This window comes from Alexandromys fortis, unplaced genomic scaffold (genome assembly GCF_014885135.2).
Source record: "Alexandromys fortis isolate MF-2015 unplaced genomic scaffold, M_Fortis_MF-2015_v1.1 scaffold_3, whole genome shotgun sequence".
Classification (NCBI taxonomy): domain Eukaryota; kingdom Metazoa; phylum Chordata; class Mammalia; order Rodentia; family Cricetidae; genus Alexandromys; species Alexandromys fortis.
Window position 1 is genome coordinate 28135938 of NW_026067909.1, and position 27558 is coordinate 28163495.

General features: G+C 50.5%; 1 protein-coding gene across 1 annotated transcript; it reads left to right on the plus strand.

Annotated features, from left to right (window-relative positions):
* The first annotated feature begins 2596 nt into the window (after nucleotides 1–2596).
* Nucleotides 2597–27324, plus strand: Grtp1 (growth hormone regulated TBC protein 1). Its single transcript, XM_050137470.1, has 8 exons — nucleotides 2597–2758; nucleotides 3049–3200; nucleotides 10731–10889; nucleotides 13922–14046; nucleotides 17670–17766; nucleotides 24197–24369; nucleotides 24441–24626; nucleotides 27096–27324. Exons 1-8 carry the CDS (start codon nucleotides 2712–2714, stop codon nucleotides 27183–27185), a joined length of 1029 nt encoding a protein of 342 aa, XP_049993427.1. The 5' UTR covers nucleotides 2597–2711; the 3' UTR covers nucleotides 27186–27324.
* Nucleotides 27325–27558: the final 234 nt, after the last annotated feature.

Genomic DNA, 27558 nt, shown 5'->3' on the forward strand with positions numbered 1-27558 from the left:
AGTTCCCCATCCATCCATCTTGAATATTGCTTTCTGTTAGTCTGATGGGATAGCCTCAGAAACGCTTAACTCCTGAAGCAAGGCAAGATTTCTCTCAGACTCTGGGTCATTGTGCTGAGTTTTCACTGTCCAGGGCTGCCCATCCAAGGCCTTGAAGTGATCGCGTGCCTCAAAGGGTGGCTTAGGACTGGGCAGGGTATGGTCAACCACCGTGGGCCACTGTGGGTCAGGCTATGTTAAGACACTTGGTGTGGGGGGTTGGGAGGGGGGAATCAGGACCATGTGGCCTTTAGGTCTTCTAGTCCCATGTAGGTGCTTAGTGGGACAAGTGGGTCATATTCATCCCTCTGTGGGAGCCAGATATCTTCCCTCCGCATTCTTCCTACAGGGCAGCTATTCTTACCTCACTAACTGGCTAGGGCCAGCATCCCACCCTGTGGTCACATTGGCCACAAAACTCTCTCAGTGGAGAGTATGCCTTTATTCTCAAGTTCAAGTGTAGGAGGCCCATGGGTGTTTCCTAGTCTGCATCAGGGCCACAGGAAGGACCGGGGTCGGATTCCCAAGCTCCATCAATAGAAGGACAGGAGTTGCCAAGAGAGGGGTATTGAAGATGCTAAGGGAGGGGTCGGAGCAGGACATAGAAAAGGGACAAGGGGGTGGGCTTTCAGAATTGAGTTTTGTCTCTTTCATTTGTTTTGACTGCGACAGACCATCTCAGGGAGGAAACCAAAATAGGCTTAGGAGGCAGAGGCAGGAGGATCTCTGTGTGTTCAAGGTCTACTTACATAGTAAGCTCCAGGACACAGGACTACATAGAGAGACCCTGTCTCAAAAAACAAAAGACCCAAATAGATAAATAAATGGCTGAGGAGGAGGAGGTAGAGGACGAGCAAAGATGGAGGTGGTCTCCTGGTGGACAGCACTCCAGCCCTGTGTGGTCAGGCTAAGAGGAAAGTCAGGAATGGGAAAGAATGAAGTCCTGTCATGTTTCTGAGTTCCCGAGAGGGAAAGGCCAAGGCCAGAGCATGGGTAGGGCTGCCAGTTCTGGGAGAATGGACGCTTGGTGTTAAAAAGCCATTCACTACTAGGCTGACCTGATCTCTGCAAGTTTTCCCTGGGAGCAGCAAGCAAACTGGGCATCAGTGGGAGCTGGAATCTGAGGTTCTGTTCATGCCAGCGCTAAATTCCATTGGCTGTGGCTCTAACTGGATTCCCAGCTTCATTTCTTGCTGTATTCTAAAAGAAAAATGGAGCCAGATATTGAGGCTCATGCCTTTAATCTTAGCACCCAGGGGTGGGGCACAAGCTGGCAGATCTCTCTGAGTTCTCTATCAGCCTGGTCTACATAGTGAGATGTAGACCAACCAGAGCCACACAGTGAGACCCTGCCTCTAAAATAAATAAATAAAAAAAAAATAATTAAAAGATAAAAGGTTTAAGGAAATAAAAGAAAGATGGGGACACCAAAACTTAGTATAGAAAACTTCGTTTACTACGGTTTGGTCAAAACAAGGAGAGGGTTAAAAAAAATAAAAACAAACCCATGTTCTCTCCATCTGTCTTCCTGTGGTCTCACGACCAATAGAAAATGAAGCAAAGGCCTAGAGATACCTATGTAGCTGGGAGACAGGGTCCCACTGGGGTGCTGTCTCTATCTTAGCATTGAAGTCAGGTTCATTTACACTGGGGGTGTATGGAGAATAGTGCTGAGCACCAGCACCAGTGTCTCCAGTGGACCAGCCAAAATTCTATTAATCCCCACCCCCACACTCCCCGCGGGCTCCCTGTTAGGTACTTCTTTGAGGTGTCTAACTAGCCCAGGTTAGTTCCCTACCACAGCCAGCAAAGTTCACGGATTTTTTCAGAAGGAACTTCTAGCGGGCAGCTGTAAGGGGCTCAGGACAGAACACCACACACACACAAAGTGCTTCTGAGATGTCCGGTCAGCGCCACCGCTGACGCCAGGGTGCTTTACCTTAGCACGTAGATAATCACGACTCAGAAATGTCTCCTCAGGTTTCACCTCACTAAGAAAAGCGGTCCGCTGGTTTCCGTGCCCAGAGTCTGAAATCTCAAGAACCTGACGGCGGGCGATGGGGACCGTGGCAAAAGGAGGCTAGGACCATGGCAATATGCCCCTGCGGTAGCGAGAAGAGGCAGGGAGGTGGCAGCGACTTGTTCCAAGGCTAGAGTCAGGTTCTGAGGTTTGGAGAAGAGTATCCGTAGGTGGTGGCCTTCAAAGTCGCTTGTTCTCAGCCTTGAAATGGAAGAGAGAAAAGTAATAATTAAAAAAAAGACTTTCTTTTTCTGCATAGGAGCTTCAATTCCAAAGTCCAGCCAGCCAGGCACTGAGGCTTGAAGGGGTCTTAGACGACTGCAAAGTGGATCCCGGTCTTCCAAGCTCGGCGAAGGTTTCCATCTCGATCACTTTTTGGGATTCCTAGAGCTCGGCTGCAGCAGGTGCACCCGGTCTGTGCGCCCGGAGTCCCTAGGCCCTCCCCTGCCCACAGGGCCCCCATCCCAGCCCCGCCCAGTCCACCCACCGCCCCGCCCCCATACTGGCTCCGCCCCTAGTCCCCGTCCCGCCCCCCCATCTCAGCCACGCCCCCGCCGGAAGCACTCGCGCGCCCCGGGGCCGGCGGCGCACCGGGGTCCAGCGCTCTGTGCTGCGCTGCTTCTGAGTCCCGCGATCGGCCGCCCTTCTCCGCATGGATCCCGCGGAGCGCGCGCAGGCGGCGCGGGCTCGGGTGCCCAGGTAGGTGCGGAGGCCGCGCGCGGGGTGCCGGGCGCCCGCCCTGGACTGGATCTGAGCCGATCGCTGCTGTGCGGGGGACGCGCTCTGGTCCTAGGAGAGGAGAGAGGGGAATGAGGGGCAGAGGAGTGGAAGGGATGGAGGAGGGGAGGAAGAGAGGGAGGGACGGCGGGCCGAGGATGGACTGAGGAGAGAACCGAGGGGTGTCGGGTGGCAGAGATCCTGGACCCCAGCCGCATCCTTGCGGGCGCGGAAACTTGGTTCGGGAAACAGGTTCTTTTTGTGGTTTGTAGGATCGATCCGTATGGATTTGAAAGGCCCGAAGACTTTGATTATGTGGCTTATGAAGAATTTTTTTCCACGTACCTGGTGATACTCACCAAGAGGGCGATCAAATGGTCCAAACTTCTAAAGGGAAGCGGCGGGGTCCGAAAAAGCCTGACAGGTGAGAGGCCTGATGCTGGCTGGCACGGCAGCCATTCGACCAAACGTGACCTCCCCCAGCAGCCAGACCCTCTGTGGCGCGATCCCGAGCGCGACCTCTGGACTGCGGGACCTCCTGTAGAGCGACTTTGCAGCAATTAGAGCCTCCCCAGCAGTAGAACCCAGTACAGGGCAACCAGCTAGTGTGCCCCCCCATCCCGCCCCCAACCCCCAGCAGCAGGACCTCACTATAATGGGTCTCCCAGCAGCAGGGTCCCTACCAGCTGGAACTCCTAAAACAAACCTACCGCTACCCTGGCGCTCACACACAAGCAACTTCCTAGGAGCTGGATCCCTCAGTAGCTGATCCCCCACCACCCACAAGCGCCACTCCTGGGACACCACGAGATCCTTGCCCAAGCATTGACTGAGGGGTGTGTGTGTGTGTGTGTGTGTGTGTGTGTGTGTGTGTGTGTGTGTGTGTGCGCGCGCCACAACAGGCAGGCTGGGGAGTTCCACACTTCACTGCCCTTCCACCATGGTCACCACGCCCTCTTAACTGAAGATGGGCAAAGTCCATACTTACTTGGAAGCTTCCAGGAAGCCTCGTGTTCTGAGAGGGTTTAGAACAGCGCCTACTCCCCAGAGACTGGGTAAGAGTGGGGCACTCAGGGTGAGTCTCTGGGTATGTCCTTCCCTAACAGGAGCAGCATTGGGGGACTGAGCACCAGATAGACCTCATGCTTCAACATCAGACAGGCTGGGCTCCTGGTTAGTCCAGTTCTAAGACAAACCTTCTTGGTCTCAATAGCAACCAGTAGGCTTTTCCAATCAGCTTTTTTCCCCTTCCCCTATCATATTTGACTGCCGTTTGTTTCCTTGCTAGAATCAGGTTCCTCCCTGCTTGAAGGGAACTCTGTTTATTTCACTGCGGAATCCTGGGTACAGGGAGCATTGCTTTGTTAAAGTAATAGGGACTTCATATTTGTTAAAGGTGGAGAATGCCTGGTAGCCAGATAGATGACAGACCTGCAGTGTAAGTCTGAGGACATTAATGATGGTGCTAGAGCTGGCTGGCCCAATCAGAGGGCAGAGGACACTCCTTGTCCCATCCTGTCTCTGTGTGCCAGCATGTTTCCGGCATGTTTCGGCTAGCACCTACTTCTTTGGTCTTCTCAGGCTTGGCAGTTTTATTTATACTTAATACATAATCCATGCACATGGTAAAGGTTTTCGTTATAAGGAAAGATAGAACATGAAGTTGCTTCTCTCCCAGCCCAGACTCTAGTCTACCACAGAAGTAACCGCTGGGTAGCCCGGTTATGGTGGTGCACACCTTTAATCCCAGGACTCAGGAAGTAGAAGGGGGGGGGGCTCTTTATGAGTTCGAGGCCAGCTTGGTCTACGGAGTTCCAGGACAGCCAGGGCTGTTACACAGAAAAACCCTGTCTTGAAAAACCAAAAAAAAAAAAAAAAAAAAAAAAAGCCACTGGGGACTTCTTCCACGTGAATGCGTCCTTCCGAGGGCCAGGCAGGCTGCGAACTGTGACCCTTTACAGGCCTCAGACACTGGTCCTGGTTAGCAGTTGTCTGGTACTGACTTCAGCAGGTCTGGTTTGCTTTGGAACACTTGTCTCAATGCTCTGGACGTTTAACTTGCTGGGCTGGGAAGAAGGCAGAATGTTCCCGGCTCTCCCAGAGGACCCAAGTTCAATCTCCAGCACCCAGATGGGGTGGGTCACAACCTCCTGTAACTCCAACTTTCTGGGAATCAAATGCCTCTGGCCTCCATGGGTACACAAGCTCTTGTGTAAACACCCACATGCAGACACACCCATGTGCAGACACACCCATGTGCAGACACACAAACACACACGATAAAAAGTAAAAATAGCTGGCTTTATAGCAAATGCTTTTAATCCTAGCACTTGAGTGGATGTCCGTAAATTCAGGGCCAGCCTGGATTACAGCCAGGACCACACGGAGACACCCCCCCCCACCCCCGCCCTGTTTTGTGAGACAGTGTATCACTGTGAAGCCAGAGCTGGAACAGAATAGAACCTCTGTGTAGACCAGATTGGTTTTGAACTCACAGAGGTCCCCCTGCCTCCATCTTCTGACTGCCGACTGAGATTGAGTGTGCATGATACCACACCAGGCCTGGCTAAAAATAAGTGTCTCCCCCCCCCCCCCCAAAAGTTTCCCTTGCTTTAACCATCGTTTCGCTTTACCATCATTTCAGTTATGTAACATTCATTCGGCTGTCATTATGGTAACAGGTAGCGATGGTGCAAGCAGATGTGTCTGGCTCCTGGCAGACCCTGAGCCTGAGGAAGGGTGAGAGCTGCCCTGATGTTCTGGCAGGAAACAAGCCTAATTAGTTGGGGGGGGGGGGTCCCTGGGAGTCTGCCAGGTGCCCCTGTTTCTAGGTTTATAGGCAGGGAAGCTGTAGAGCTGAGGAAGTTCAATCAAGCGTTAAACAGGAGTAGGCAAGTCATTTCAGAAATGGGAAATTCCTGCCAGGTATTCTAGGCTGACCGAAGTGTAATCAGCAGGGCAAATATCCCCAGGAGAGAGATCACATGACCAAGGAAGCTGTGTTCACGTACGGGGGTAGGAGCCAGGGACTCAATGTTATATCCACTCTTGAGTTTCAGTAAGCATCCTTTGGTATCTGCTGACTTCCGTCCCTCTGTCCGTTCATCCCCCCCCCCCCCCGCCCCCCTCATCTGTCTCACTTGTTTCCTTTTTTTGAGTCTTGGCTGGTCTTAAACTTGAGATCCCTGTATTATCTCAGCCTCCCAAGCGCAGGCATTATGCCTGTTTACCACCATACATAGTTTTCTGTTTTTGGAGGTGTTCTCTCTGAGTCAGTAGTGCCTTCAGGGCCCTTTTTGAAGTTCTTGATCTCATTGGTAAATTTTTTTTAATTTTTTTTTTTTTTTTGGTTTTTTCAAGACAGGGTTTCTCTGTGGCTTTGGAGCCTGTCCTGGAACTAGCTCTTGTAGACCAGGCTGCCTGCCTCTGCCTCCCGAGTGCTGGGATTAAAGGCGTGCGCCACCATTGCCCGGCTCATTGGTAAATTTTTATTTACCAGTTATGGTCTTTTCAAGCCCTGGCTGATATAGAACTTCTGCCTCCCGAGTGCTGGGATTAAAGGCGTGCGCCACCATTGCCCGGCTCATTGGTAAATTTTTATTTACCAGTTATGGTCTTTTCAAGCCCTGGCTGATATAGAACTTGCTCTATAGACTGGGCTGGTCTCGAACTCACAGACGTCCATCTGTTCTGCCTCCCAAGTGCTGGCCTTAGAGGCGGCATGCATTGCCATGCCTTGGAGTTGGTGATAGGATTTAAACAGGTTTGGAAGGGAACTCAAAGACATCTTACTGGCACTGAACAGAGGAAACTGTAGGACAGGCAAGCTATAGATCTCAGCAGCTGCCAGGAGATTGATTTGGGGAAGAGTTACCATTTTGGGGTTAGAAGAGGAAAAGCTGGGAGTATGAAAGCAGCTGGATCCAGGGAGAGATTTGGGACCTGTCAGGGGCCATCACGCCTCCTGTTCTCTTTACCGTGTATTCAGGTGCCCCATGCTTCTTTTCATCTGACTTTAGGCGGGTCTTCTTGGCCTTGTTTGTGTAAGGCGAGCACCTTCCCTTTCAAAATGGTGTCAAACAATGGCTTCATCTATACAGAGGTCACTGACCACCGGTTGTGCCAAAGGATGTCACCATGTTGGTATTCTGTGTGTCCCCAAGAGGTTTCTGATTCAGGATGACCCCTCTGCCTGTATGCGAAAAGATATTTGGGGTCATAGTTTGTTTCAATGGTATCAGAGGAGATTGACAGGGTGTCTCAAATGGTCACCTGGGCCCTTTTGTTTCGTGTTCTCCCTGCCCAGTATCCCCTATCATATGAACGTGTCCAGTTACCTGCAGATCTTGTTATCTGAGAAATCTCCTACGACAGTTTTAAGTCACTCTGCTGATCAAGAGCAGGCACAGTGAATGCTGTTTTCCTGCCTATGTGAGGATCCACCAGGAGCCCCCAGAAATAGAGCATGCTGTTCCTGTCCTGCCGTTCTCTGGTTAGCATCCCTACTTGGTGCAGAGGGAAAGCCATTTGCTCCTTGGTGGCTTTAGTGTCACACACCTGAATTCCCGGTGAATTATGGGAGCACATTCAAGGCCACATGCCCCAAACCTGGCTTTTGCTTGACTTGGTTGGGGCAGAGAGGTGGAGGTGGAAGCTAGCTCTAGGGGGTTCTCTGCAGGGTTTAGTGGCCACCTGTTGGAGAACCCTGCCCTCAGAAGGAGCTCAGTCTGTGAGTGCAAGAAAGCTAAATTCATCCTTTTGAAGAAAGAAAGTTTACATGAGGTAAAAGCGCATGTGTGTGTGGGGAACCAAACCAACTAACAAACAAACAAATGGGGGGTGGTGGTGCACGCCTTTAACCCCAGGGGAAGCAGAGGCAGCCCGATCTCTGAGAGTTCCAGGCCAACCTGGTCTACAGAGTGAGTTACAGGACAATTAGTGCTGTTACACAGAGAAACCCTGTTGAAACCTACCCCCCCTCCAAAAAAAAAAAAAAAAGAGTGCGTAGAGACTTGGCCTCTGGGCCAGCAGGGCATCCCAGCTCTACGACTGCAGCAGGCGGGCTCCGTGCTGTTTCTACACTATATAGATAAGGAAACTGAGGCATGGAGCTAGGAAGCCAGAGTGGAGCAGGTGTCCAGATGCCAGAGTTGATGTGTGGGACTATTTTGTCTTTTGTTTAAAATCAAACAAACAACACAAAACTTACATTACTAAATTCAAACCAGAGCCAGAGTGACATTAATCTTAGTTCTTGGAGGCAGAGGCAGGAGCATTGCCATAAGGTTGAGGCCAACCTGGTCTACATAGCGTTCTACACAGAGTTCTAGGCTAGCCAGAGCTACATAGTGAGGTCTATCTCCAAAAATGGAGATGAGTTGCCAAGGTGGGGGTTGGCTGGAGAGACAGCTCAGCGGTTGAGAGTGCGTCTTGCTCTCAAAGAGAACCTGAGTTTGGTTTCCAGCATCCATGTCAAGCTCTTCAAACTGTAGAACTTCAGCTCCCGGGGATCCGGTACCCTTGTGCATACCTGCACTCAGGTGCACCCTCCTATATACATGAAAAATTAAGTTTCACCACCTTCCGAATTCTATGGACCATTTCTGAGTCAGCGTTCCCGGGATGTTGTGTAACTAACTGTTTGCCAAGACTGCAGCATAGAGTCTGGTTTTGATATTGCCCTGGCCTCTAGATCTCAACCTTCCTAACGCTGTGGCCCTTTAATACAGTTCTTCATGCTATGATGACCCCCAGCCATAAAATAATTTCATTGCTATTTCATAACTGTAATTTGGCTAGTGTTGCGGATCACAATGTCTGATATGCGACCTTTGTGGGGGCTGTGACCCACAGGTTGAGAACCACTGCTCTAGCGGCTCATCTAAGGTCTCGTGTGTATCACTGGCTCATTTCTTCTATGCCTGAGGTGTTTCCCAACCTGTTTGCTCATTAATTGACACACTGCATGTGAAATCCAATGGCAAAAGCACATGCAGGCTTCTGTGTGTGAATGTAGGTTTTCTTGGGTAAACACGTAGTGGGATTGCTAGATTATATATCTTAACTAGTAAGATATTGCATTGTCTAGCATAAGTAAGGCCCTTCTGATCCCAGAATCAAAAGGAGATGGGAGAGGGAAGCCAGAAAAGAAATTGCAAGTGTTTTGCAAAGTGGCTGTGCATTTTTGCATTCCCACCATGCATGGGAGCTTCGGTGGATGCAAATTTTACATTGTTGGCTTATTTATTTATTTATTTATTTATTTATTTATTTATTTATTTTCAACCATTCTTTATTGGATAGACTATTCTTTTTGCATTGAATTTCCTTTGCTACTTTGGTTAAGAAGCAATTGGCTTTCTTTGTGTGAGTCTATTTTTCTGTATTGCTTTCTTAAAAACATTTTTTTTTATGATTGTGGGTATTTTGCCTGCATGTATGTGGGTGCTGATAATTGAAGCCAGATCCTCTGGAAGAGCAACAAGTGCTCTTAGCCGCTGAGTCAGCTCTCTGGATGGCTGTTTCTGACGTTCTTTATTGTGTGCCATGAATCCACTGACCTAACCCTTCACCAGTACCACATTGTTTTTGTTACTGTGAGTTTATAGTCAGCATTAGAATCGCTATGTGGGGTGTGTGTGTGTGTGTGTAGGTCAGAGGACAACACTATGGAGTCAATTCTCTCTTCTCCTTCCACCTTTCCATGGGTTTATATGGATTCAGGCACTAAACTCACCAAGCATTCGCTGCAGGGTCCTTTACCTGTTGACCCTTTCCAGCCCACTTGTAGTTGTTTTTGTTTTTTAATGATTTAATCTGTTGGACAGAACTGCTGCCTCGGGTCTTTTCTATTTTTCTTTCTTTTCGTTTTCTTTCTTTCTCTCTCTCTCTCTCTCTCTCTCTCTCTCTCTCNGCATTCGCTGCAGGGTCCTTTACCTGTTGACCCTTTCCAGCCCACATGTAGTCGTTTTTGTTTTTTAATGATTTAATCTGTTGGACAGAACTGCTGCCTCGGGTCTTTTCTATTTTTCTTTCTTTTCGTTTTCTTTCTCTCTCTCTCTCTCTCTCTCTCTCTCTCTCTCTCTCTCTCTCTCTCTCTCTCTTTCTCTCTCTCTCTCTCCCTCCCTCCCTCTCGTAGTGCTTGGAATTGAACCTAGGACCATATACTAAGCAAATATATCATTAGGCAGTATTCTGACCCCAGGTTTTTTCTTTTTCATGGTGGCCTGTAGAATTCCAGTAGTTGCTTTTTTTTTTACATTAATTTATTTTTTAATTAATTTTACATTCCAACCAAGGTTCTCCCTGTGCTGAAGCTGTGATCCCTCTGGGCTCATGGGCTCGTGAGCTCATTCTCGTGCAGAATGGTCCTCTTTAGCTCCCACTGGTTTCTGGCCGCATAGCCATGTGCTGGCTGGCTGCCAGACCTGGCCAGGTTAGGACCAGTGCCTGGTTGGTGGCCAGAATCCTTGAGAACTGCATCCCTGAAGTCCCTGGGCCCTTGCCTCTCTACCTGAAGCTCCACTGTTCCACAGAGAACCCACACCTCTACCTACCTCCCCAGCTGAGGCATTTTTAAACTTTGTTTTGTCTCTTTGGGTTCTGAGCCTTGACTCCAGGGCCTTGTACATGCCAAACACATGCTATTCCACTGAGCTATACCCCAGATAAACTTTTTGATGTACTGGGTCTACTCAGTGTGGTGGGTGATGAGCGTGTAACCCTAGTCTGTCTTCTCTCTGGCCAGTGGCTGCATTAGAAGTGGACTGTTAGTGTAGATACATGGTGTGCTTCATTTCACAGATCTTGGAGACTTCTATTTTGACAAAGTTACTAAGCTTCAGGTCTTTTCTGGAGCGGTTTAGGAAGACAAGTGTTTGGGTGAAGGAGGAAGACTGGGGTGTCCTTCCGATCCCCTGGGCTCAGAGCTCACCTCGGTCTCTCTGGGTTTCAGTGAAGCGCTATGTCCGGAAGGGAATCCCACTGGAGCACCGGGCCCGTGTCTGGATGGCCGTGAGTGGAGCCCAGGCCCAGATGGATCAGAACCCTGGATACTACCACCGACTGCTGGAGGGAGAGGGCAGCCCCAGCCTGGAGGAAGCCATCCGGACAGGTGGGAAGCCTGTGCTCAGTGCCCTGGGCCCGTGTAGCTCGGATGGGGAGGGCAATAAGTTGAAGCCTGCGGATGCTGTGTTTGGGGCAGAAATCAAGACTAAAGTGTTCACGAGGGGAACAGCAGACGTTTATGGGACTACCAGCTTGTGAGCCGATGAGTGCACAGATGGAATTTCCTCTGTGGGGGGTTTAGGAGCTCCAGCAGCAGGCAGCACCATGGTGCTAAGCAGCAGTGGCCTTGGTCGTGTTCACTTGGCGTCACTGTGAAGGGTGCTCCCTGTACCCTGGTGTGAGACAGCCTTTATGACTGACCTGGGTGCTCTCTGTGCTCTTCTTCCCTGTCCTCTAGGACCCCAGTGACAGGACTTTGATGGCTCTCAGAAAGCTGAGTTGCCAGGCAGGGTGGCTCACACCTTACTTCCAGGAGGTGAGGCAGGAGGATCTCTGAGTTCAAGGCCAGACTGGTCTGCATAGCAAATTCTAGGACAAACAGGGCCACAGAGAGGGACCCTGTCTCAAAACAAAGATGGAACAGCAACAAACCCTACCATCCCCAAAAGCTCTGCAGTTAGCATACACGGAGTGTTGTGATATTAATATTTAGGAACCACAGCTGCATCTCCAAAGGGCAAAGGCCAGTGAACAATACCAGCGTAAACACAGTGTGCTGGAGTTTTGTTACCTAACAGAGCACAGAAGCCGAGGGGACAGCTTGTTCCTGCCATGGGCAGGGCTGTTCTGTGGCTCCCACTGCCTCTGAGTCTCTGCTCACATGGCCAGGGCCTGTGGGGGCCGAGGGAGTATGGGGCCCTGAGGCAGTCTGTGGGGGCTGAGGCAGTCTGGGGGCTGAGGTCGTCTGTGGGGGCTGAGGTGGTCTGTGGGGGCTGAGGCAGTCTGTGGGGGCCTGAGGCAGTCTGGGGGCTGAGGCAGTCTGTGGGGGCTGAAGTAGTCTGTGGAGGCTGTGGAACCCAGCCAGAGGTCTCAGAACACAGCTCTGCCCGAGGTTCTCAGCGAGCTATGGTGCTGACTTAGGCTGAGAAGCACAGGTCCTCAGTATTTTAGCCTTGTGTATTTTAGATAATAGTAGACTATCGCTGTTTATTTGGAAAATGAGTTTAAGGTTCTGTTTAGTGTATTTTAAGAAAATAATTATTGTGGGAAAATATGCATATCATCGTTCACATTCTATTTCCCAAACCGAAACCATCCCCTGTAAACACTAACATCTTTTATGGTAAGATTTTCTTTGCACCTCCAACTTCCAAATATTGACGCAGAGACTTGTTACTAATTATGAAAGCTTGGCTTTAGCTTACACTTGTTCCCAGCTAGCTCTTACAACTTAAATTGTTTATATTAATCCATGTTTATATAATGTGGCTCATTACCTCTGTTCAGTATCATGCCGTCCACTTCCTCTGTGTCTGGTGAATTCCTCACCTCTCAAACCCTCCTCCTCAGTTCCTCCCTCTCTCCACAAGTCTCGCCTGTCTTCTCCTGCCTAGCTATTGGCCATTCAGCTCTGATTGTTAAACCAATCAGAAGGTGCCTTGGCAGAGCCGCCTTCACAGTGTAGGAAAGGGCTCTTCCACAACATTCAGCTCTGGCAGGTGTCAGTTCTGCTTTTGTCTCTTACCGTCGATCCTGTGGGACACGTGCAAGCTCCATCACATAGCCATTTTTAAATTATTTGCTTATTTTTGAGACAGGGCCTCACTGTGTAGTCCTGGGGCTGGCCTAGAACTTGCCATGTAGACCAGGCTGGCCTCAGCTAACAATCTGCATGGCTCTACCTCCCAACAGCTGTTAGACAGGATGGTCTTCCGGTCTGGCCTGGAACTCTGTATGTAACCACGGATGACCTGTCTCTGCCTTCTGAGTGCTGGGATTACAGGTATATGCTACCATAGCTGGTGTATGTGGTGCTGGGAATCAAACCAGGGCTTTCTCCATGCGGACGGGCACCTATCAGCTGCGCCCCATCCCTAGCCCTGGTTTATGCTGGACCGTCTGGATAAATAACCACACGGTGGACTTTCTGTGTCCACAGAATCACTTTGGTGCTGCACAAACAGGGCACTGAGCCTTGTCTACACTTGACTTTACCTGTGTCACAGAAAGACACTGCTGTGTGGCGAAAATGTCACAGCCAGGGGTACCGTATAGGGTGAATGCAGCCTGCACCGCTAGTCTCAAGTGGCTAGGCCCTACTCTCCTGTGACCGGTCTGCGTCATGGAATGTTTATGCTTCCAGGGGAGATGTTTTGGGCCTGGGAGGTTAGGGAGGGTGAAAGGCTGTGGCAGCAGGAAGGGGTGGGGCGGCGCAGGGCACAGAAGTGTCTGCACAAAGCCCAGCAGCGGAGTTTATTTAATTCCTGGTTATCACCTTATCTCTGGAGGGAGTCTTGGCCTGTTCTCCTTCCTGCTTCTGGGCGGGTTTTTGTTTCAGTTCTTTTGAAACTGCAGCTCACTTTGTAGCCCAGGCTAGCCCCAACTCTGCAGTCATCCTGCCTTGGCCTCCTGGGTTGGGTTACAGGCCTGAGACACCACGTCTAGCTTTGTGTTGTTTGTTAAGACAGACTTTCATTCCATAGCCCTGACTGACCTACCAGCCCCTAAGTAGAGCAGGCTGTCCTTGAACTCACAGAAACCTGCCTTCTCTCCAGAGCACTGGGATTAAAGTATTAGAGAGGGGTGTGCTCCATGCCCAACCCTAGTCTTTTATAGTTGATCTTTGAATCTGGAGGCCTTTTCCCCACGCTGACAGTAATTGGAGTGTCCCGTGGGAGACCGAGGGTCCAGGCAGCTGCCTGCCATTCCCAATTCGGAAAGAGCACTAGGACCCATCCCTGCCCTCCTTCCTGGTACCTGTACCTTCTCCTGGGCTAAGGATCTTGTGTGCAGAACGCCTGAGGTGGTAGTTGACTCGGGTGCAGCCAGGGTGGTGCCACTGCTCAAATCCGAGACAGAGTCTGGCCACCTTGGCAGCTGCAGAAAGGTTGACGGTGACGCTGGTGCATTTCTGTGTAGACCTGAACCGGACGTTCCCTGACAACGTGAGGTTCCGGAAGACGGCGGAGCCTTGTCTGCAGAAGACCTTGTACAACGTGCTGCTGGCGTACGGGCTACACAACCAAGGTGTGGGGTACTGCCAGGTGAGCCCCCAGGCAGAGCTGGCATGTGTTGGGAGGTGTCATTCGATACCCCATAGGTCCATAGCAGTGACATTCTGCAGGTACAAACAGTTAGTACTCAGGCATCTGCACTAGCCTGCCCTTAGGGTCCTTACAGGATGGTCCTCAGCTGCAGCCACTAAGGACACCTCCTATGCACATTTGCTACGTTCCCTTTTAAAAGGTGGGCCTTGTGCACCTCCCAGCTCGCTCTTTCTCTCTCCATTTCTCTCTGCTTGTCCTTTTCTCTCTCTTCTTCTTCTCTGCCTGCCTCTCTTCCCTCTCTTCTCTCTTCCCTCTCTTCCCTCTCTTCCCTCTCTCTCCCCCCCCCCTTCTGCTGCTCCTGTCCCCAGAGTCTGGTCTCCCCCCTCCCCTTCCCTCTTTTTCCGTCTCCTTTCCCCCAATAAAGACCCCTCCACGTGAACTCTGTTGCATGGCGTTTTTCTCTTGCGCGGTGCTTTTTAAATGACTATACAAACTTTATTCCTGAGTCATGGGCGTTGGGTTGGGATGCCTGTCTCAAAGTTGGCCTAGCTTTCTGTGTGTCCCTGCTGGAAAAGCAGGGGACACCTGCCGGATGACTTTGAGCTGTCACATAGTGAATAAGGTGAGGGTGGAAGCTGGGAACAATGGGAGTGACATTGAGAGGCACAGAATGAAAAGGAGGCTGGGGTCTGAGGTGCACTGTGCAGACATTCTGTGGGTGTGGCCACCGTGTGATACAGGGCCAATCTCTCGCAGTTGCTTCTGGAAGCCTGGTGTAATAGATCCTACCTGCAGATTTTGGTCTTGTGTGGATTGCCAGCTGGGAAGCAGTTTCCTGATTGTGGTTGAGAGTGTGCTGGAACTATGCACTTGCAAACTGGCTAAACCAAGAATGACTCTGGAAATACGAGACCCAGGTGTGGGCTGGACAACAGTCAGGGCTACCTCCTCTGCAGCTGTTTCCTGCTTCCTGTCCAGGCTCCACCCAAGAATCTGAGACTTCTGGGAATGTTGTTTCCATATTTGCCCTGCTTGTCATCAGTGTCTCAATCTCCCTTTTTGTAAGGCCACACACCATCTAGCCGAAGGTCTCTATTCCAAGGGAACCTCATTTTAGCTAGAAAATCTGCACAGACCTGTCTCCAAGTGAAGCCATACTCCAAGACAGAAGACTTCTGCCTTTGGGGACTGTCTTAGGTTTCTATTGCTGTTAAGAGACACCATGACCACAGGAACCCTTATAAAGGAAAACATTTCATTGGGACTGGCTTATAGTTTTGGAGTTCATTGTCCTCATGGTGGACATGGCGGCATGCAGGCAAACATGGTGCTAGAGAAGGAGGCAAGAGATCTATATCTTGATCCACAGGCAACAGGAAGTGAACTGAGGCCCTGGGCACAGCTTGAGCATAGGAGACCTCAAAGCCCAACCAGACAGTGACACACTTCCTCCTCCAAGTTCATAGCTACTCCAACAAAGCCACACCTCCTAGTAGTGACACTCTCTATGGGGACACAGTCCTGCCCATGACATGGGGAGTCATAAAGTGCTAGCAAGTGGCTTTGCATTTGCTTTGATGAAGCTGTGCTGACTTCCACAGCTTCCGTGTGAGCACCAATACCTTGCTGGCATCTTCCCAGTTGCCGTCACTCTCATGACCCAGGGACACAGAGCTGCTCCCGGCCTCTGGGCTGTCACGGTGCCTTGGTCTGTACACTTTTCCTTCTTTACTTTTTTCATTGCTGGGCATTATATTTTCATGATTGAAAAGTTCTCTGTTACCCGGGTGGTGGCGGTGCATGCCTCTAATCCCAGCAGAGGCAGGCAGCAGGCGGATCTCTGTGAATTCAAGGCCATCCTGATCTACAAAGCGACTTCCAGGACAGGAACCAAAGCTACACCCCATCTCGGAAAAAAAACCAGGAAGGAAGGAAGGGAGGGAGGGAGGAAAAGAGAGGAAGGAAGGGAGGAAAGAGATCAGCAGCGGTGCCTGCCTTTTCCCGGGTCGCTGGAGATCCGCATTCAGTGTGGAACAAACAGTTTACCAGGGCCGCCTCCCTAGGCCCTGTGCCTCTTGTGTGTGGAGGACATTCTGAGGTATTAGAGACTGGGTGCCCGGCAGTGGCAATTGGCTCCTGGTAAGTGTATCTTGTAGAAGCTTAGACAGAACAAAAGGGAGGAAGACAGAAATTACGCAAGGGTTCATTCTCTCAGAGGTGACAGGAGCACACATTGCTAGGTCTCCGTCATGAGCTTCGAGGGCCATGACCTCTGCCTGGCTTTGTGCCAGTACTTGGAGCTCCTGCCCTTTGCGGGGAGTCCTCACTGTCCCACCCCATCAGTCAGGACTTCTTGTTGCTTGCCTTTTGTGGGAGCTGAGGATTGATCATGTGAAGCGGGTGCCTTACATTTGAGCTATTCCTGGGGCCTCTTTTCACTTCTATTTAAGATTTATTATTTATTATGTATACAACATTTTGCCTGCATGTCAGACAGGGGAGCAAATCTCATTATAGACGGTTGTGAGCCACCATGTGGGTGCTGGGAATTGAACTCAGGACCTCTGGAAGAGCAGTCGGTGCTCTTAACTTCTGAGCCATCCCTCCAGTCCCCTCTGTTCACTTTCTTATTCTGAATCAGAGTCTCTAGGCTGCCTTGAACTCCCGGTTCTCCTACCTAAACTTCCTAAAACACTGGGATCATAGGACTTATGTCACCAGGCCTGGCTGATCTTTGCTGATTGAAACACGATTAATAAAAACTCAGAGACAGAAATTGGGGATCAGCCTGAAGGTCAGCAAAGCAAAACAGCCAGCCACTGGCTCTTACCTCGACCTCAGTCTGAAATGGGAATCCTGCCTCCAGGAATCTCAGAATGAGACTGTCGGAGAGCTGTCTCCTCCTGTTTTATAATCCTCTCTAGGGCTGGGATTAAGGGTATGCACCACTACCACTTGGTTTCTGTGGCAACTAATGTGGCTACTGGGATTAAAGGTGTGTGTCACCACTACCTGGTCTGTAAGGCCAGCCAGTGTGGCTGTTTTACTTTTCTGATCCTTGAGCAAGCTTTATTTATTAAAATACAGATGAAATGCCAGTACAGCTACTGTCTCAAACACAGTCACTAGCGGATTGCCAGAGCTCTGTACTGGTCAGACTGATCCCCACCGACTGTGCCACAAGCCAGCAGTCGGAAGAGAAAGCCTTCGGTTTTCTATTCTGGTGGCAATTGGTGTTGTTCAGGTTGAGTTCCCTCTTTCACGTTGAATGGCTGGACAGTACAGACAGTTAGCCTTGGGTCTCTACTGTGCCATGCAAAGGTGGGTCTAGAGCAGTGGTTCTCAACCTGTGGGTCTCTACCCCTTTGGGGAGTCGCATATCAGACATCCTGCATATCAGAGATTTACAGTTTAGAGTTTTGAAGCAGCAACGGAAATAGTTGTATGGCTGGGGTCACCGAATGTTCAGTGACGGCAGCGTTAGGAAGGTTGAGAACCCCTGCTCTAGAGCGCCCCGAGTTTCCAGGAAGGGCACAGGAATGGGAACCTACCATGAGCTGAAATACTGCACTCTGTCTGTCCAGCACTCAGGTGAGGTTTGTGTCTCATTCTGATTTCAGGGAATGAATTTCATAGCAGGATATCTGATCCTTATCACCAAGAACGAAGAGGAATCTTTCTGGCTCCTGGACGCTCTTGTTGGAAGAATACTACCTGGTGGGTTGAAAGTTCTCTTTGTCCTGCCCCGTCCTTGCCCTCACTCCGCCCGGCTTCTGATGCCTTCGACATCCTGATGGCTGGGCCGTCAGGATGGAATGAAAATGGCTGGGTTAACTCAGGGATGGAGCACTTCCTGGCTTTTGTGAAGGAAGGTCTTGGGTTTAATCCCCATCACTGGAGAGAGTGAGGAGAGGGAAGAAATCTAGTGAAAACGTAGTTGGTTTGTGGAAGCCGAAGTTAAGACTTGGGTTCTGTGGTCTCTGCTGAGGGTGTGGGCTTGCCTTTGGGCAGGTGTTCTCCATGGCCCCTTCCTTGTGTTTGTGTGTAGTGTGCGTGTGTACATGTGTGTGTGTGTGTGGGCTTCATGAAGTTGAGTTGATTACATGTGAGCCACACAGCTCAGATGTTGTACTGAGTTTGTGACAAAGCACACTGTTGACAGATGTACTGAGTTTGTGAGGAAGCACACTGTTGACAGATGTTGTTCTGAGTTTGTGAGAAAGCACACTGTTGACAGATATTGTACTGAGTTTGTGAGGAAGCACGCTGTTGACAGATGTTGTACTGAGTTTGTGAGAAAGCACACTGTTGACAGATATTGTACTGAGTTTGTGAGGAAGCACGCTGTTGACAGATGTTGCTGCTTTCGAAGCTGGGAGTCGCTAGTCCTTTTCAGTCTGCCGACCTGCTGTCTGTTAACAGAGAACAGTCACCAGGTGTAGTAAATCCAGTGTAATCAAGTCGCCACGGGCTGCAGTGAGGGTAACCAGGAAGAATCAGTGCTGTCCTGAGGGAGGTGACTTGGAACAGAGAGATTTCCTGCCTGTTCAGTCCTGTGCCTGGACCCTCAGAAGTGAGTTAGAACACAAGAGGGTGTGTGGCCTTGAGCCAGGGATGTTTTTCTAGTTCCTGGGTCCTTGATAAACTTCAAACACAGCCTCGCTTCAACCTAAGTTGCGTGTTCATATTGGTCAGGCCCATTTCCCAGATGAGGAAACCGGAAGCCTAGAGAATATGTCAAGGCCGATCCACTGCTGTTTTTTCTGAGCCTAGTTTCTGACGTACCAGGACTGGGTTCTGGGGTTCTGAGGACTGCATGTGTCCTCGCTGAGGCGTGTGGTAGGGTTGTGCTGGTGGACAGGGACCCACCAGAGAGAAGCCAGCTCCCTTTCCTCCTGCTGTTAGTCCACAGGGGTAGGGTATGCGAGCTGGCTGGTTCAGTGTTAGCTTCCCACAAGCTAGAGTCATTGGGAAGGGGGAACCTCGGCAGGGGAAATGCCCTCACCAGACTGGCAAGCGTGTGGCACATTTTCTTGAATGCTGATTGATGGGGCAGGCCTACCTCACTGTGGGTGGTGCCATCCCTGGGCTGGTGGTCCTGGGGTCTATAAGAAATCAGGGTGAGCAAGCCATGAAGAGAGAGACACTAAGCAGCTCCCCTCCATGGCCTCTGCATCAGCTCCTGCCTCCAGATTCCTGCCCTGCTTGAGGTCCTGTCTGACTTCCCTTGATGATGGACTGTGATATAGAACTATAGCCAAATAAACCCTTTTCTCTGCACCTTGCTTTTGGTCATGGTGTTTTATCACAGCAGTAGAAACCCTAAGTAAGATGAGGAGGCCGGGCATGGAGGCACAAGCCTTTAATCCCATCACTCAGGAGGCAGAGGCAGGCTCCTTTTGAGTTTTGAGTTCAACCTGGTCTGTATAGCAAGTTCCAGTTTATCCAAGGCAACACAGGAGTCCCCATCTCAAGAAAGAAAGAAAGAAAAAAAAAGCCCATAAAAAGCCCATGCTAGGAGTTTTAGTTAAAGATGCCACGAGTGAGGTCGCTTGTAGTACGGAGGAAGTGTGTGTGGTCCTTATGGGTGACGCGGTTAGTATCGGGATTGTGGCTACAGAAATCCAGCTTGGGAGGGAGGAAGGGAGGGAGGGAGGGAGGGAGGGAGGGAGGGAGGGAGGGAGGGAGGGAGGGAGGGAGGGAGGGAGGGAGGAACGTGGAGGGCTCTTGGAGTAAGGAGAGGCAAGCTCCTGTAGTGTGAGTTGTCAGGTGTCCTCTGTCCCTTATCTGCGGGAAGCCTGTTGGAAATGCTTATTTATGCTATAAATTGGGGATGTGAGAGATTGAGTGACTCTCCCAGGCCACCTGACTAGCCCAGGGCTGTCCCGGTCCCACCTCTGGGCCATTGATTGAGGCTGGGTCTAGCCCCACCCCTCCCCTCGTCTGTCTTCCTCCCTGGAGTTGTGCCTGTCAGTCAGCAGCTAAGCAGAAGTTGCCTGAGGACTGTTTTGTTTTGAGACAGGGTTTCACTATATACCCCTGATTGTCTTGGAACTTGTAAAATAGACCAGGCTGGCCTCGAACTTCAAGATCCCCAGGTGTGTACTATCACGCCTGGCTCCAGACTAGGGACTTTGTTTTTCCTGTCTGTTTATCTCTTCTTACCCTAGTGTCCCAGAACATGGGAATCTTTTTTTTTCCCTTTTTCTTTTTTTTTTTTCTTTTTCTCCCCCCACCCCGAGATAGGGTTTCTCTGTAGTTTTGGTTCCTGTCCTGGAACTAGCTCTTGTAGACCAGGCTAACCTCAAACTCACAGTAACCCGGCTGCCTCTGCCTCCAGAGTGCTGGGATTAAAGGTGTGCACCACCACCGCCCGGCCTGATCTTGAGCCTCTGACCCTCCTCTCACATTCAGTGCTAAGAAGAGAGTCAAGAGTAATCACACTCGCTATGGGGTGCTGAGAATAGAACCCACTAGGTAAGCACTCTACTGTCTGAGCCATTTCCTTGGCACCTTCCTTATGAGGCAAAGCCGCAGTTCATCCAAGCAGCCTGGACCTCCTGGGCTCATGAGAAACCTTGTGCACAGCTTCCCAGTGCATGGGCTGTAATTTTCCCACTGTAGGAGCTGCATGCTTCCCAATGCACGGGTTACATGCACTCCACCCCCAGCTTCCCACTGCAGGGGCTGCATGTACTCCACCTCAGCTTCCCACTACAGGGGCTGCAATTTTCCCACTGCAGGAGCTGCATGCCAGGAACTGCATGCTTTCCACTGCAGGGGTTGCATGTACTCCACCCCTGGCTTCCCACTGCAGGGGCTGCATTGCTCCACCCCCAGCTTCCCATCTTTTTTTTTTTTTTTGGTTTTGGTTTTTGTTTTTTCGAGACAGGGTTTCTCTGTGGCTTTGGAGCCTGCCCTGGAACTAGCTCTTGTAGACCAGGCTGGTCTCGAACTCACAGAGATCCGCCTGCCTCTGCATCCCGAGTGCTGGGATTAAAGGCGTGCGCCACCTAGCTTCCCATCTTGATGACTTTTAAAGTCCATTTACTTTCGTTGCTCATGCTCACCAGTTACGTTCTCAAGTTCTCAACCTTCAGACCCACAGAAGCATTTCTCATCCGTTCAAAAGAGCGGTGTATGCTGGGAATGGTGGCCCACACCGTCGTCAGAGGGTCAGGAGTTCACGGACAGCCTGAGACACCTGGGGAATTCCTATCTGAAAGGCCAGGAGAGTGGGAGATAATTCAGTACCACTTCAGACTGCAGGGTGCACCCCAAGACACGGGCTACTGGGCGCTGAGCCTTGGTCTGCCGTTCTTTCCTGGGGGCACACACCTGTGATGACTTGTGAGTTAGGCACCATCAGGAGCGCACCGTGAGACGTGCTAGGGAAGACAGCCTCTCCCAGAATGCCTTGTTTCGACACCCTTGAGGTCAAGGAGGCTCTGGGATTTAGACTAGAAGCACACAGGTGACATTCTGTAGGTTGGGGCCCCTGTAGGTAGCTGTGTTGAGCTGGACTTTTGCTATGGCTAGGGTTTAGGACAAATGAAGGAACCCCAGACGCTTTATCCTGAAGATTAGACTCCTCTGTCTCTGCTCTTTGCCTCAGACTTGAGAGCGATCCTCAGGATGTCCTTTAACTAGGGATGTGGCTGTGTGCTGGTAGGTAGAGCTGGGGTGAGGATCTGTGAGCAGGGCACAGAGCCACAGAGTGGTAACCCCAGGGCACAGCAAGGGAAAGGCACTGGTCTCCAAGGCTGAACCTCCAGACCTGGGCCCTCATTGAGAGATGACCGAGCTATGGAGATCTACCTGCGAGGCCTGGGTGTGAGCGTTGTGTGTGTGCGTGTATGTGTGAGGTACTTTTTTTTTTTTTTTTGTTTTTTCGAGACAGGGTTTCTCTGTAGCTTTGGTGCCTGTCCCAGAACTAGCTCTTGTAGACCAGGCTGGCCTCGAACTCCCAGAGATCCTCCTGCTTCTGCCTCGCAAGTGCTGGGATTAAAGGCGTGCGCCATCACCGCCCGGCTCCCTAGTGGTTCCTAACAGAAGGTGCCGGTTCCTCCATTCCCAGCAGAGCCTCTCTGCCAGCCTGCAAACTGGCACTAGTGATAAGTCCTTTTGACATGTCCTATCTGTGATTGGTAGCAAACTGCATGTGTGACCCAGAATGCATACAACTGCATATGGAAACATGTGGAATGAAAAGTCTAAGAAAGTCAGCCACCTGCAGACCACACCACTCTGTGGCTCTTCCTGGATTTGCTATCAGAACGTGGGGACTTCTGCCTTTTGTGGGGCAGCCAGGATGTGGTGGCTGAGCTAGGTGTAGGGCTCTGAACAAAGGCATGGATGTTCCTGGACTAGGAGAGGCACTGGAGCTAGGGCTGTGCATGGCTCTGGGCCAGTATGCAGTGTGGTCATGCCACAGGAGAGTGGGAGGAAGGTGGGGAGGTGAAGGGGTTAATGTAATCCTCCCCTGGGAGACCTCAGGCCAGGCCTAGAGTTCGAATGGCTCTATTTTTGGAAGCTACTCTAAGCTTCCAAGCAAGGCCAAGGTCATGAAATGCTCCTTTGCAAATCTTCCCTGCCTCTGCTGGGAGGACAGACCAGGGGATGGCCCTGGCTGTCTCTGCACTCGCCTCTCCAAGCTCAACAGGATGAACCGCTAGCACAAGCCAGCTGGGTGTGTAATCCTAGCTTGTAATCCGTGCATTTAGGAGGTCAGGGCAAGGGGGTCACCAATTGTAGGTCATCCTGGGGTTCAGAGTGAGAACCTATCTCAGAAACCTTCCCACAGTCACCAGCAACACCCAGAATAAGTCACCAGCAGAAACAAGGCAGAGAACAAAGAGTAGAAAGGCCCCCAGAGAAAGATTCAAGGCAAGTGTGTGGAAGAGGACAGCTTCTCCTTCCTCCTTCCTTGAGCTAGGCTGCCCTGCACTCCCATGTCAACAGAGTCAGTTCCAACCCTGGTGTCAAATGAGTGTGCCCTCTTCATCCCATGCCCCAGTGGCTCACTTCATGAGCAAGACACTGTTGGTGTATAGTTAGTGTGCCATGGCTTTCTGTCTTGTCATAGATTTAATGATTTCTTTTGTAGCATAAACCAGGCATTGACATTGCCCTAACAAGTTTTTAAAAAAGTTAAGTAGGAAGGCCAGTGAGATGGCTCAGAGGGCAAAGCCACTTGTCTCCTAGGCAACCACATTGCTGAACAGAGGGGGCTGAGTCCAGAAGCTGGTCCTCTGATCTCCATCTGCATGGCTGTGACGGCCCACCTGCCCCTCCTGCCCACTGAATAAAGCACTGTAATTTAAAGAAAAAAAAAATAAATAGGAAACCCAAAAGTATTTTGTTAAGACCTGTGTTCTCAAATGAAATGCTGTTGGAAGCATTTGTGAGAATTTGATTATTGTTGTAATATAAAATTTTTAACCTAACATTTCCTTCCCCATCCCTCTGCTGCTCCCCATCCACCCCATATAGCCCAGGCTAGTCTCAAACTCACTATCCAGATAAGTGCTACTGTCCCAAGTGTTGGGATTTCAGGTGTGCCACCATACCTAGTTTTATGAAGCACTGGATAAACTCAGGGCTTATTGCCTGCTAGACAAGACAAATGCCATGCCAGCTGAGCCGTATCCCAGCCCTGAGAATCTGAAACTGTCCCATTAACCTATGCCTCCTGTTCCTCACCTGTTTGCTGTGGCCTGAACCTATCCTGAGGACGTCATAGAGCCATTGACCTGTGACTCCTATTCCTAACCATGGTTTACCTGAGTCTATGTCCTGAGGGCTTGTCTTTTCTAAGCTTACTAAGCTGGGTGCCTTCGAGGCTCTTCCACGGAGGAGCTTATGTCAAAATTTCCTCCCATGGGTCATGAATCTTTTTCTGAACGGAAGATGAAACCCAAGAGCCGTGAGCTTGCTATCTACACCAATGCTCTACCACTGGCCTACACCCTTAGCCCTCTTCTTAACTTTCATTTTGAAACAGGGGCTCATGAACTATCCAGGCTATCCTTGACCTCTCTGCAGCTCAAGCAGTCCTTGAATTTAGCCTCCCAAGAACCTGGGAATATAGGATTCTGCCCCCAGGCCCTACTGATCTGAGTCTTGTTCTGTCCCCTCTATGTGGCAGATTACTACAGCCCAGCAATGCTGGGGCTGAAGACTGATCAGGAGGTCCTGGCAGAGCTGGTGAGGATGAAGCTGCCAGCGGTGGCAGCCCTGATGGACGCCCATGGTGTGCTGTGGACCCTGCTGGTATCCCGCTGGTTCATCTGCCTGTTTGTGGACATCCTGCCTGTGGAGGCGAGTACCCTGATCAAACTCAGGGCCTGTGGGGGCTGCTGTGGAGTGACTGGGGATCTCTGTCTCCACAGACGGTGCTACGGATCTGGGACTGCTTGTTCAACGAAGGCTCCAAGATCATCTTCCGGGTTGCTCTGACCTTAATTAAGCAACATCAGGAATTTATATTGGAAGCCAGCAGTGTTCCAGACATCTGTGACAAGTTCAAGCAGATCACCAAAGGGGACTTTGTGACTGAGTGTCACACGTTCATGCAGGTAAATTCTGGACTGCTTGGCTTGTGCAGGGAGGGGCACTTTTCTGTTCCACCCAGCAACTGTCAAGTGTCCTGGTGTCTCTGCTGAGTATCAGTTCCTGTGAGCAGCTCCCTCCCTCTTGAAGCTATGGCTGGAGTTGAGAGCTGCCCAGGTGGCTACAAGTCTCTCTGATCTCAAGTCTGAGGCTACTGCTCTTCACCTGGAGTGCTTGTTCTGTTGTCTGGGAGAGGGGGCAGGCATGTTAGTGAGGCCTCCAGGTCCTCAGCTAGCTCAGTCTCATCACCAGCTCTGTTGACCACCAGTTTTCAGAAGGCCATAACTACCTCCTGCCCTGATCCTTGGCACCTCAGAGGGCCACTTGTGAGGCTAGGAAAGCAAGCTGTGTGGACCGACTGGAAACTGCTAAGGACGAGGTGGGGATGAGACTGGGCAAAACCAAGGCTGGAGGACTGAGAAGCCAGCAGAGCCCAGAGCTGAGTGACCCTGGCAGGAACCCATGCAAAACAGAACCTGAGGTTTCAAGTTTTTGTTGGTTTGATTCAGGGCTGGCTTGGACCTTCTTATGTAGACAACACTGGACTCAAACTTCAGATATCAGGCTGTCTTCTGAAGGCTGGGGTTAAAAGTGCATCGTCACATCCAGCACTAAGTCTGAGGATGCTGCAGAGGTCTTTTCCATGTTCTGTTCTACCATGCTTGAAGCCCCTTGCTGGCAAGCACCCTGTGAGGCTGAGGCAGGGGTGGGTGCCTTTATTCCCAGCACTCAGGAGGATCTTTGTGAGTTCAAGGCCAGCCTGGTCTTGAACATTGAGTTCTAGAATAGCCAGAACTACATAGAGTCCCTGTCTGGGAAAAAAAAAAAACAAAAAACAAAAAACAAAAAAAACAAACCCACAAAACTTTAGTCCTAGAGCTCCACTAGGGAGGCCAAGACCGGAGGATCTATGTGAGAGGCCATCCTGGTCTACAGAGTTCCAGGCCAGCCTGGGCTACACAGAGAAACCCTGTCTCAAAAAAAACCCAAAGTTGTTAAAACAAAACCACCAAAATTTACCACTGGGGTACATACCTCTAGAAAGGATACCCATACATACCTGGGTTGCTTCTAATTTTTGGAGTTCAGATGAAGTGTGAGCAGTTCTGAGTAGGTAAAGGGACGGGAACCTGTGGTGGGGCCCCGTAGGGACCTGGGAAACAACCCCACAGCTGTTTCCCATTCCTCATATTAGGAGGCTGAAGCCAAGCCAGGGAGGTCTAGGTGTGGTGGAGAGAGCTCGTCCGTGAGCTTCTTGGAGTTGGGGCTTCATCCCAAACTTAAGTACAATAGCAACATAGAATAAAAAAAAGCAGACAGACTCCAGGCTTTCCAGAACCAGCGGCTCACAGGCTGCAGAGGATCTGTGCTCTCATAGACAAGAGTCAAGTGTCTGGACAGTGCCTGGGGGACATCCTTCCTTCATATCTACAGGCAGGTAGTGACTGCCACCAGTTCCTGTCCCCATGAAGAACTGGGACTGACAGTTATGTTTTATTGTCCCTGTGCCCTGAGTGATATAAAATCATGTTTTGCAGCTCTTGTTATCATTATCTTTGCAGTTATAATTGAATTATTTGGTCTAGTGAAACGGCTCGGTGAAGGCACCTTGCCACCTCCCCTGAGCCTGGCTCATGGAACAATACATCTCATCTTTCCACAGCCATTTACATGGTGCTTCTTGGGAAGAATGGATTAGATTGTTTTCTCGGGAGCTGGAATAACCTCTCCTGTGCCATCTACAAGATAGAGCCCACATGGTCTTCTCTCACAGACCTGGAGGAAATGATCTACATTCATGGGTAGAAGCCTAAGTGTGGCTCACGCTGTGTACCTCATTAGTTTGGTTTGGATGCCAAGCGAACAAACTCAGACATGCTTTCATGTGATGTGGAGGCAGGGATGCCCAGGCCGTACCTTACCTTTCCCAGAGAACTATCTCCATTCCTCTGGTCTCCTCATCACGTGGCAGAGCCAGACCCTGAGCTGAGCGTGACACACCAGGACTGAGAGTCTTGGTTGACTGACCTCTGTACCTCAGGATTGTAAAAGTCACTGTTGCTTGGGATTTGGAGAAACCGAAAACTAAGTGCACTGAGCACTGTGGCTGTCTTGGGGTAACCGCTTTAGGGTAGCACAGGGCACTGTGCTGCCGTATCTTCGGGGAGATGGAATCTTCACCCAGGCCACCTCCCTGTCAAAGCTTGGCAGGTTGGTCAGCCTGCTAGGTGCCAATCTTTTTTTTTTTTTGAGCCAGGGTTTCTCTGTGTAGCCAAGGGCTATCTTAGAACTCAACTCTATAGACCAGGCTGGCCTCAAACTCACAGAGACCTGCCTGTGCCCGTCCCTTAAGTGGTGGGATTAAAGTAACACCACACAAAGTGAAAAAATGTCATGAGGGGTTGTTTGGAAAGACACACTTGCCTCTTTTGCAGAAAATCTTTTCAGAGCCAGGCAGCTTGTCCATGACGACCATCAGCAGGCTGCGTGAGAGCTGCCGGGCTGCGCTGCTGACCCAGGGCTGAGGCCCACGCCCATTTCGCTGCTGCGACTCTACCGCCACAGAAGACACTTTACCGATTCCGACCGCGCTGTTCCTCTGTAAATACTTGAAGTCTTGACACTAGTAATGTGAACTTTTAAAAGAAAATGATTTAAAATGTGCTCTAAACATTTTGCCTATCTTTGGAGTCAGAATTAGAATTATCTGGCCCAGTGAGATGGCTCAGCAATCGTCTACCAAGCCGTACCCGGGTCCTGGGACCTGTATGTTGTTTTTTGAGACATACGCACACAATGGAAATATCTATTTTCCCTGAGATGTCGGGAACATGAGACAGGAAGCACACGTTTTGTTGAGTAGAGGTCAGCGCTGAGTTTCCTAGTGCCATTCAACCT